The sequence below is a fragment of the Stegostoma tigrinum genome, chromosome 20, assembly GCF_030684315.1.
Source record: "Stegostoma tigrinum isolate sSteTig4 chromosome 20, sSteTig4.hap1, whole genome shotgun sequence".
Lineage (NCBI taxonomy): Eukaryota > Metazoa > Chordata > Chondrichthyes > Orectolobiformes > Stegostomatidae > Stegostoma > Stegostoma tigrinum.
This window is the reverse complement of record NC_081373.1, coordinates 29791544-29803527: the sequence shown is the minus strand read 5'-3', so window position 1 is coordinate 29803527 and position 11984 is coordinate 29791544. Positions and strand designations below refer to the sequence as shown.

Sequence of the window (11984 nt, the reverse complement as noted above, 5' to 3'; positions counted from 1 at the left end):
TAGTCAATTTTACCCTAGTCCTTCCAACGACAGGGTATTGAGATTGTAACGATTTGGAATGTGAAATTAAATCCCCGGAATTATATTGTGTGACATCCAATAATTCTGCAGAATTATTTGCTGGCTTTACTTTTCAATCGTCAAGTAATGTGGACATGACATTAACAGATAATTCCTCTGATCCCACGATGAACTTTGCTGAAATAAGAGATTCTTTCATTTCCATTCACTTTTGACTGCTACCAGATCTAACTTTACATAGGACACCCTAGAAATGAGTGTATTGATATAATTAATATGCCCAAGTTGGAGTATGAGTACTATATTTACATCAGGGGGCCCACAGCCCTTAGAAGGAAAAGTACTGAGCACATTAAGTCCAATGCATTTCGACCCGACTGGAGACAGGTAGATAAAGTAAACAGGCTTCGAAAACTTCCTAAAGTACGTTGCTCGTTTTAACAGCTTGAGAGCCAAATCGCTTTCTGCAAACTTTCGATTTCTTGGCACCGAGTGTTGCTTAAACATGTGAAAGACTATGGCAAATAGATAGTTTTATTCAGTCGAAGCGACAGTTCAGGTATGAAATGTTGCTGAGAATAGTCCTCACCCAGTGAAATGATTCTTTGTGACAGTGGGAAAAGGTTAATGGTGCAGCCAACACTGGCTGTCTTTAAACTTGTCTGTGAAAGACAGAGAAAGAGAGAGAGAAATGGGTGTTTGCAGGTCATTGCCGCGAGCGAACACAGTCCTTTTTGCTAACTTATCTCTATACTGATGCAGTGTCTATTAATTGAACAATCCCCACTTTCTGGCTATGCTTTCACAAAAAACGCCTGAAGCACAGTGGTTTCTGCAAGAACCGACAGCTGGAGGCAGCTACTAACTCATTCGGGGGTGGGGAACCCTCTACCTAATATGAACTCAGAAAGAGAACAATTGATTTCAAAAGAATTTGAATTTCTCTCTGGGGTTGACCAGTTGAGGCAGCCACGCTGGCAAGGAATTCACTAAAGCCAGCAGAAAAGAAGTGCCTAACCTGCAGGCATCAGTATTATGAAACACATACAGAGACAAAAACAACCATTTTTTTCATATTGTTTTATTAGAAGTTGGAGAAGATTTAAGAATTGGTGACCGCTGCCAAGCCTCTTTCAAAGTAACAGGCTTTCCAATGGTTTGTAAGGAGATATAGCTCTGATTATTTTGTGTCGCTGGAAATTTTACAGTACCCCTGGTTTTGGCCGAAAGCTACAGTGAGCACGGAGCTAGGACCGCAGTCACCTGCCAGCATCCAGATTGAAGTCGCTCCTTTCTCTGTGTCCGACGTATTTACAAACTCATGGACCTGCTCAGCTGAGGCTCAACAGCTTTTCAAAGTCTGTGACTTTTAGAAAAGCATAACGCAGAAGAATCGATAGACGTGCCTGGCTACAATTTGGTGGATCGAGTCATTGCTAAGTTGAGCTGGAGGGAGTTCCTACAATGTTCACGCTGACCCATGGCTGTTGTGTTGCAGTTCTAGGTCTTTGTTTGTGGGGTTTAATGAGTTTGGCCGATGCTGCCTACAGGGAGCCTGTAGAAGACCATGATCATTACCTGCAGGAGATCATTTCCACAGAGCCTTACTACTACCCCGAGGAGCGTCGAAGGAGCCTAGAGGTTCCTGTAGAAAGGGAGCCCAAAACGAAATTAAAGAAGGATAAAGAAAGGCGCTTAGCAGCAGGTAAAACGTGACTATCATTAAAACCAAACTGATTCAGACTATTGCCGAGTTAGTGCTGCACACGGTCCTAGAATCGTCTACCTTCTATTCTACACGAAAATGCGCTTTTTTCAAAAGTGCAATGTGAAAACTTTAGAAAATAAAAGATTTTAAATTTAGGCGTGTTTCAAAGCACATAAGAAACCACTTACGTTTTAGTAACATTTTTAACAGGAGGGAATGTCGTTGGATGTGGCGGGGAACAGTTTCAGAGTGTAGTCCGAGGTTTATATCATTGAATGTAAAAACAATGTTATGCGACACCGTGAGACAGAAAGTTCGTTGTGAAACTTTGCCACAGTTAGTTCCGAGCCTGGGTGAACACTTTTGGATAGTGAGCACCCACCCCCGCCGCCCGAGGATTGATTGGCAATAGAACGTTGCTCTCAAAATAAGTAACTGGTTGTAAGGAGCGCGAAACGGCCGTACTGTAGAAGTTTTTCCAGTGAGTAAAGGTATCCAAGTGAATCATTCAGAATAATTCATAAATAAACGAACTTCACGACCACTTACGAAACAAAATCTGAAGCATGAAACATGTTTCAGCTGGATTTTGTTTAACAAAATACGAACTCGACTATACCGTAGGTTCTTAATTATACTCTGTTAACTTCTGTCTGAAAGTTTACCAGTATAATAGCATTGAAGCTATCAGTTTGATATTGTCTCATAAGATTGTTCACATACTTTTTATTTTCTAGTCAAAAATGGAAATAAAAGAACTGATAAAAAACCTCATGGAAAAACACCATATAACAGTCCAGAAACCTACAAAGCCACTGAAGAAAAGATTGAGAGTGAGTGATGAATTTTTTAATATTATCCTCCATTTGCCCAGTCTAGCGTTCTGAAAATTAATTCTTGTTGGCACTTAGATATTAGAGTTTGAAATTAGATTTCTGTACATTTGAATATTTGCAACAAATTGGATTGTAAAATGAGAAGTGTTTAGAATTAGTCAATAATGAATCAGTACCTCTGCAAGCATTACAGATGCAAACCAACTATTGGCTGTTCATGTTGGGTGGCAGGCACATTTCTTGAAACTTCACTGCATATACCCCATGTAATAAATTCAGTGACATTATGTGTGACACTGAAAATTGCACTGTTCCAACTTCCTACCAATGGATTATTATGATATTTCTTGTGACTTACTTACATCAGTCAGTGATGAAATACAGTATATCTATTTGAACGTATAAAATTTAATAACATAAGACCTTATATAGAGGCATAATTGGAGGCTGGACAGTTCATTAAATATTTTGTCAGTTTAAATTATGTTAGTCAATTGTAGAACACAGTTTATGTAAGAATAAAACATCAAAGTAAAAAGTTGACTTTTTGTGAATTAATTGATGTAGAATCATAGAGCTCTAAACAACATGATATGTGTCTTAATAATACTTGAAGGGAATTTAAACAATGCTAATGACGATTAATGTCTTGCAGAGGAAAGATAAATATCCTTTTGTGAATTTACTGCACACTATAACAGATAATGTCAGCTTTGCATTTCTGCTTTGTACCATTCTTTCAGCCTCAAATTTTGCCTTGAACCAGAAAAAAATTATGTGCCTCATTATAATTTATGTACTACAATCATAAGATAGCTTTCAAATTGTAAATGATTAAATACATCAATATTTTCTTTGGCTATGTACTACAATAATAAACTATTCCTCAAATTATTAATTATTAACTACAGCAATACCTTCTTTCTATCCTGTAAACAAATATGCAATATATTCATAATTCATATGTGGATAGAATGTTGTAGATTTATTTACAGTAAATAATGTTTAGAACTGTTTTGACTCCCAAAATAGCATGATGAATCATGTACTACAATTTAATTCAAAGGTTATGGTCACCCAAGTTATTGCACTTTATTTTCTGCCAGATCTAATGACCTAATCTTTATTAAAGCATTCAATTTTGAATGATAATTAATAGTAATTAAATTTGATAAATATTTTACAACTATCTCTATCAGGACACATTATACATACCAGTCATTATTTCTGCAAACCAACATCAGTATTTACCACATGGTTAAATTATAGTCCTGCCTCTGTCATGGTGAATACAACAGCCTTCCATGTTATTAAAGGTGACAATGTCTTTGAACCAGAACAATCATTGAACCAGACATCATGGTTTAGGGATTAACTGTCCAATAATTTTGATAAATCTAACCAGTGAGTAAATATGCAATTTAAATACTGCTGTGGAATATCTGTTTAGACAAGTTTCATGTTCACATGTAGACTGCAAGCTTGCCCCTCGGCTGATGACAAATACATAAGGTAAAATGTCAACTTTTAATTATACACTTTCAGAGTTCAAACTTGTCATTGTGAACATACAATGTCAACTGTTGCCTACATGTGGTTGCTTAGATAACTGACATCTTCCTCATTTTCTGATGGGTCCAAAAGGACTACTGTGTCCAAAGTAGTAGTAGAAATCTGCAAGGATGTCTAATGAGAAGAGGTTCTTGCCTTAAACCAAGAAATAGTTTATTGCATGATAGCAATCAGATATAAGTTAATGTAGTCCTCCTTTCCCACCTAAGTTCAAAGGACATCATCAATTGGTTTGGGTGTAGCACAATCTCCAACATTAACCCCTTCAGAACCATTTCCTTACACTAGAAATTACAGCAAACTAATTCTAGCACAAAAAGCCTACCTTACATTTTCTGTTCAAGCTGGTTTTAGTGTGACTTCAGTGTAAGCTATTTTTAAAAAATCTTGTTAATGTGAATGTTTTTGAATCCATTAGTGATAGTTTCATCGCATTACCTTACAGTAAATACAGGTAACGCATAATTTTGAAGATTAGAAGTTTTTCACTAATCTCAACTATTAAAGTGCATATACAGTTAAGATAATGTAGGTGATTTCATCTAAATTAATTTAAAATACTTTCTTTGTAACTATTAAATTCAAAGAATAAAGTCAGAGTGGAGACTATATTATATTTGGTGTTGTGCAATGAGATCAGATTGATTAATGATCTCATAGTCTAGACACCCCTAGGTAGCAACAACTATAACATATTCAAATTTTATATTCAGTTTGAGAGAGAATGGAATAGGTGCCAGACTATTGTTTAAAAATTTAAGTAAGGTGAATTATGACAGCATGAAAGCAGAGCTAGCTAAAATGAATTGGCAAATTAGTTTAAAGAATATGTCAGTTTGGATGCAGTGGCAGAGATTTAAGGGATATTTCTGAATACACAGAAAAGGTATGTCCTAATGAATGAAAAATAAATCCAAGGGATGGACCCACCATCCATAGTTAACTATAACTTTTAAATATAGTATCAAACTAAAAGAAAGAGCATATTATCTAAAAGATGAAGGGTTGCAGAGCTGTAAGATGCAGAGGAATCTGGGTGTCCTTCTCCATGAATTGCAAAAGTTAGTATGCAGGTGCAGCAAGTAATTTGGGAAGCTAATAGAATGTTATAATTTATCATGAGCTGAATTGAGTACTGAAGTAGGGATGCTTTAGTTTTACAGTGCAGATGTAAGACTGTATCTGAAGTACTGCACACAGCTGGCCACCTTATCTAGGGAAGGATGGAATTACATTGGAGGCAGTCCAGAGAAATTTTTACTAGACTAATACTTGGAACTGGGGAGGTGGGTGGTTGTTGTCTCAAGATGAAAGGTTGGGCAGACTTCCTTGCATCATATCCATTGGAGTTTGAAAGAAGTGACTTGATTGAAACTTGTAAGATCCTAAGTGGTCTTCACAAAATAGATATGGAGAGGACTTTTCCTCTAATGGGAGAATCTAAAACTAAGTGTTACTGTTTTAAAATCAGGAGAGAAGGTGACTTTTTTAGGCTTTCTTAGAGGGCTGTGAATCATAGCAACTTCCTTATAAGGTAGTAGAAGGAAAGTTCTTGAATATCTTTAAGGCAGAGATAAATAGATTTTTGTTATACAAGGGGATGGAAGGTAATGAAGAAAGGTGGAAATGTATGCTTGAGACTACAGTCAGATCAGCCATGATCTTAATGAATAACAGAGTAAGCTCACAGAACTGAATAGCCTCCTCCTTTTCCATATTCACATGGTCATAATTGTTTAAGTCGGATGGAACAGTTCTCAAAACAAGCCATTGAAATTGCAAAAAGATTTTATCTTTATTTATCATTTTTTTTAACAAAATATTTCCATTGTTTTAAGTTTATTGTGCTTCTTCAATAATATAATATCAATGTAAGTAAACCATTTTCTGTGCTAAATTCATGAACATTGTTCATCAGTGACACTCTTTTTTGTGAAGCTACTCTTTGATCCTCCTGACGAGCCATTTGATAAAAGTATTGAGACTAACAAAATTGAAGTTTTGATATGCATTCTGTAATGAGCTAGTGAATTCAATTGAGTCAGTGGTGTGAGGAAAGAGGGAGGAATGCAAAGATTTTCAATGTTCCCTACCCTTGCAGAGACCGCTGTTGGAGTTTCATAGATGTAAACGCTGTATGAGGCCTGACAGTGCTATCTTGTATGGTTCATTATCATAAATAGACAGCCTGTTCAGATTGATACATGAGAAAATGCTACGCAAAGCACTGGAAAGTTGCCACATAAATGCGAATTAAGTTTATTTTTGTTAATTGACTTTGTTATCTCTTTTATCCTGTGCCATATTTTGAATGGCATTGGGCATTAACATTTTTTATGGTGTGAAAACAGAAGTTGCTGGAAATGCTCAACGTCTGGCAGCATCTGTGAAGAAAATATCAGAGTTAACGTTTTGGGTCCAGTGACAGTTCCAGAGGGAGGCTCAGACCTGCTGAGCTTTTCCATCAACTTCTGTTTTTGTTCTTGATTTACAGCATCTGCAGTTCTTTCAGTTTTTATTTACTTTTTTTGACAGATTCAGGCAATGTGGGCAATGCTGGCTGGGGCAGTATTTATTGCCAACTCCTCATTGCTCTGGTGAAGTTGGTGGTGAGCTGCCTTCTTGAACGGCCATAGATGTTGTGGTGTAAGGACACCCACAATGTTGTTAGAAAATATGGGTGTGATTAGGGTAGATGGGCAACGTGACGACGCAACACATAGCTGGTATAAATTTTACGCTTGAAGTATTTTGCCATTAGACTTTTTTGCCCAAAAGAGCTGGGATTGGGCAATTCCCAGTACAACGGGAAAGCTCACCATCATGTAGATAAGTTATTCTTTTGGGGATATGGCCTGGAAGGTTTTGTCAGTATGGGAAACTAGAGAGTCCAGGTCTGCAGATATCCAGAACTTCCTTGTGGAGGACTGAAACTCCTTTTTTGCTCTGCATTTCATATTACATCGGCAAAGTTTTTAAAAATCTTTTTCTTTAAACATAAAGCTGAACAAAAATATCATAAAATATTAAATATAAAAAAGCCAAAGCACTTTAAATATCTTTGGGCATTACTAGCATTTAATTGTCTTTACTGGCCTTTACTGGCTGTAAGAAGATGGAGCTTCTCCATTAAAGTCAAATTGACATAAATAAATGACTTGCTAGGGTACATCATAAGCCAAACAGGAATTCAGTGCTGGGATATTGAAGGTAGTTAAGTCCTTTTTTTAATATGTTAATGTCTTTTGTGGTGCAGTTGTAGTGTCTCTACTTTAGACAGGGAGGCTCGGGTTAAAGCCCCACCTGCTCCAGAGGCGTGCAGAAATATCTCTGAACAGGTGTACTAGAAAAATAAGTTAAATAAAAAATTAGAAGAATTACAAATATAATGATTTAACAGGTTAATTGCTGTTCTTGGAGTCACAGTGATTATCTCTGTCCTGTAGGCTCAATGGAGGCTGCATTGTCTCGTAAAACCTCAATAAAACACAGTATTCATGAGCGTATCTCCATTTGATTCAAACTTTATAGCTGAGTTTTATGAATAATTAGAAAATGTTATGATTCTTCTGTATGTTATTTTGCTAACTCAGTTCGCTGGATTGTAATTTCCTGTTCTCTGGTTTGTAACTAACTCTGAATTTATTAGGTTTCTTCAACTATGATATAAAATTACACAATTAAACATCATTCCTAGTTTTCTTTTTAGCAATGACTTCATAACGCAACTTTAAAATGTCTGAAGTAATTCCAAATGTTTCATGAAATTTGAATCAACATACTGTAATATGAAAAGGTGTACTGAGTGATGCCAGATTTACAATCACACATCCCAAATGGCACTGCATTAGTGCAGGAGCGATAAATACTAGGGTCAAAAGTTCAGAACTACATAGTAGCAAACATAACTGTAGTCCACAACGTTAAGAGGATTGTTTGAAGTAACAGGGAAATACCGCACAAAGAACAGCTTTTAGCATTCAGATAGAAGTTATTCGTAGAATAGAAATGATTTATTTTGATACTTTTGATATAAAGTGTGTTGGATGTGGTTCACCAGAACTGATTAGTCCATGAGTACAAATCGAGAAATCTGGGTTGAAGACCAATTGTTGTTGTTTTTGTTGTTGTATGAGGCCTATTTATTTCAATACACAGTATCTTTAAGTTACACTGGAGAATCTCCCAATATTGAATATCTATTCCTTAGTGACAACTTATTCCCATCAAAGCCATCAAATTGGACGGACTCAACTCTTCCTGAGCAGAATTCAGATTATTGAGCTTCATGCTTTTAAGCAGCAAGTTTGATTGATCTTCATTTCTGGGGATTCTCCCTAAAACCTCAATGGTACAAACAGAATCTTCTCCAGATAAAATCTGATCCACAGAATATAGATGTTAACTGTACTTTCGAATAATAGATATTTTTAATGAATTTCATCATAACCGGATTCAATGCAGGCTCAGTGGATGAGTACATATCCTGGTGTTGTACTTGCTTGAGAAATCAAGTCAGTAAGTTAGGGCTGTGAAGTTGCTAATTTTCGACCAGTAAACTTTAGGTGCAATGAGACTGCAATTAGAATTCTCTTTTCTGGAACAAGAAAAGTCATTGACTTCAGGACTGATGGGAAATTTTGGATTATGGTTTGATCTGGTTAACTTTAACTTAAATGGTTTAAAATAACTTGCTTGGTATGTAAGACTTTCCCTGTTAAGTAGTGAATAATTGTTTTGGTATTACATTAGTACAGAAGAAGACAAATATTTGATTAAAACAAAGAACATATCTGACAGGTTCACAGATTTGTTCTGATTCAATATTTGCTCTGAATGAAAAAATTGATGTAATTTAAATGTTTGTTTAAACTATACTGTGGACAATGATGATATATTGGATTAAGAGGGATAATTTGAACAATGCCTTCTACTTGATTATAACCGAGAAAAATAAGAAGCTTTTTTGTATGCTTTTAAGTATTTTCTGGTTAAAGTTGTGTCCAACAGAAAAATCTGTATTACAGAATTAATTATTACTTTTGCCTGTGGTGTCTACTGTAAGTGTCCATGAAGAATTAATGAGACATATATGTATATGAATGATGTTTATTTAAGAATTATTTAGCAGAGTCAATTGTACTTGTGCCTTAAGAGCATAATACAGTCTAGAATGAGAAAGGTAATCTGGTCCATGTAATCCACTTAATGAAAGCAAAGGAAAACTTTTATTTACATATTGTCTTTTAGTACCTCAGGTTGACCCAAAGTACTGTACAGTTAATTAAATCTACTGTTATGCTGCCGTGTTTTCATGTATGATGACTTTTTCATGAACCCATCTCCTTCCACGGACCCTGCTGATTCACTACTTAAGATACATAATAGTGTTCTCTCTATCTACTGAAGGAAGTCAGTGACCTAGGCTTTCCTGTTGTGTTGCATTGTCGAGTATTGTGGGAGAGTACTGTAATGCTCCATTGTGTTATACTGACTGATAGACATGGACTCCATGACATTTGATTTGATTTGATTTATTATTGCGACATACATCTAAGTACAGAAGCGAAAAGTTTTGTTTTGCATGTAGTACAGGCAAATCGGACCAAACAAAGTGTGTAAGGGTAAAAGAGCAGAGTGAAGAATGCAGTGTTATGGCTGCAGAGAAGGTGCACAAAGAATGAGATCAACATTAAATTTAAAATTTGAGAGGTCCATTCAGAAATCTAATAACAGCAAGGAAGAAGCTGTTCTTCAATTGATTGGTCTGTGAATTTGAGTTTTTGTATATTTTCCTCAAGGAAAGAGGTGGGAAGAGATTATTAATGGGTTGGGAGCAGTCCTTGATTATGTTAGCTGCCTTCCTGAGGCAGGAGAAGAGTAGATATATAGAGTTAGTATATTGAAGGTTGGCTTGCATGATGGACTGGGCTGTGTTCACACCACTCTGTAGTTTCTTACAGTCCTGAGTAGAATACTTGCCTAGATACAGAAGGAAAGGCTCACATTTATATCGCAATTTTCATGATGTTAAGGATCTCCTAAAGGTTTTACAATCTACTAATTATTTCTTGATATGGGATCAATATTATAATGTGAGAACAGCAGGCATCTGCTATGGCAGGGCTCCTGAAGTTCCCATATCTGAGTTGCTTAGAGAATTGGAAATTTAAAACCAAATTTATACTTGATATGACATGAGAACAATTGCAGGGCCCTTCTGTGAAGAAACCTCAATGTCCTCTGAAGGCCAAATATTGAACCTAAGCTTCAGTCTTGGTGTCCAGCATTCAAACAGGACAAATGGTAGGGAAGAAAAGTTGTGTTCCCTGATTTCATTGTGTTTGTCATGTGCCTGTCCACATAAGGGCTGGTATATTTTCAGCTGCCATGTCCTGTTTCTAAAATAATGAGGAGATAGCAACACGGCAGACTGAAACCAAGAACTCTTTAGTAACCCCATCTGCCTCAGATTCAATGACAATTGGTCTGAGCAAATGGAAAGCCACAGAGAATTTCTCTTTTTGATTGTTCTTCAGGCTTGTGAATTTTTACTTCTGATCTTTATTTGTTGTCCAAGTTGAACATTTTGGTGACTTCAATAAAGTACGTATTTTCCATTGCTTTAATGACTCCTAATGTAGCTCTGTTCAGCTTTATTTGCTTAAGTGAAAAATAACTTTTGGCTGCTTGAAACTTTCTTTAAATCTAAGTTCCCAAAAGTCTGGAATCAGTCCAGCCACTTTTCTCTGAATTATTTCCAAGGGACCTCTATCCTTTTTGAGGTAAAATGGCCAATATTATAGAACTGAGATAATAAAATGTGAGGCTGGATGAACACAGCAGGCCCAGCAGCATCTCAGGAGCACAAAAGCTGATGTTTCGGGCATAGACCTTTCATCAGAGAGGGGGATGGGGTGAGGGTTCTGGAATAAATAGGGAGAGAGGGGGAGGGGGACCAAAGATGGAGAGAAACACCGACTCCCACAGCTACCTAGAATACACCTCTTCCCACCCACCCTCCTGCAAAAATTCCATCCCCTATTCCCAATTCCTCCGCCTCCGCCGCATCTGCTTCCACGATGAGGCATTCCACTCCCGCACATCCCAGATGTCCAAGTTCTTCAAGGACCGCAACTTTCCCCCCACAGTAGTCGAGAACGCCCTTGACCGCATCTCCCACTTTTCCCGCAACACATCCCTCACACCCCACCCCCGCCACAACCGCCCAAAGAGGATCCCCCGCGTTCTCACACACCACCCCACCAACCTCCGGATACAACGCATCATCCTCCGACACTTCCGCCATCTACAATCCGACCCCACCACCCAAGCTATTTTTCCATCCCCACCCTTGTCTGCTTTCCGGAGAGACCACTCTCTCCGTGACTCCCTTGTTCGCTCCACACTGCCATCCAACCCCACCGCACCCGGTACCTTCCCCTGCAACCGCAGGAAATGCTACACTTGCCCCCACACCTCCTCCCTCACCCCTATCCCAGGCCCCAAGATGACTTTCCATATTAAGCAGAGGTTCACCTGCACATCTGCCAATGTGGTATACTGCATCCGCTGTACCCGGAGTGGCTTCCTCTACATTGGGGAAACCAAGCGGAGGCTTGGGGACCGCTTTGCAGAACACCTCCACTCGGATTTCACATTTCATTAAACACTGTCAATAAATGAAATTAGGTGCAGCAGCATGATAAAATTCAAGTAATTTAACTCTAAACCACATCTGCCCTTTAGATTTATGTATCCAGTTCCATCAAGATTGTAGAATTATCTTCAAAAGCGACAACTAATGCATAGTATGTTCTTTGCATTTGCCAGATTTTTACTCAAAT

General features: G+C 37.5%; 1 protein-coding gene across 1 annotated transcript in view; it reads left to right on the top strand.

Moving 5' to 3' along the window:
• The first annotated feature begins 410 nt into the window (after positions 1–410).
• Positions 411–11984, top strand: part of cpxm2 (carboxypeptidase X (M14 family), member 2) — a 133646-nt gene continuing 122072 nt past the window's right edge. The window contains exons 1-2 of the mRNA XM_048551466.2: positions 411–1726; positions 2467–2562. Coding sequence (XP_048407423.1) covers positions 1486–1726; positions 2467–2562 — 337 coding nt within the window. The 5' untranslated portion in view covers positions 411–1485. The remainder of the gene's footprint in view (positions 1727–2466; positions 2563–11984) is intronic.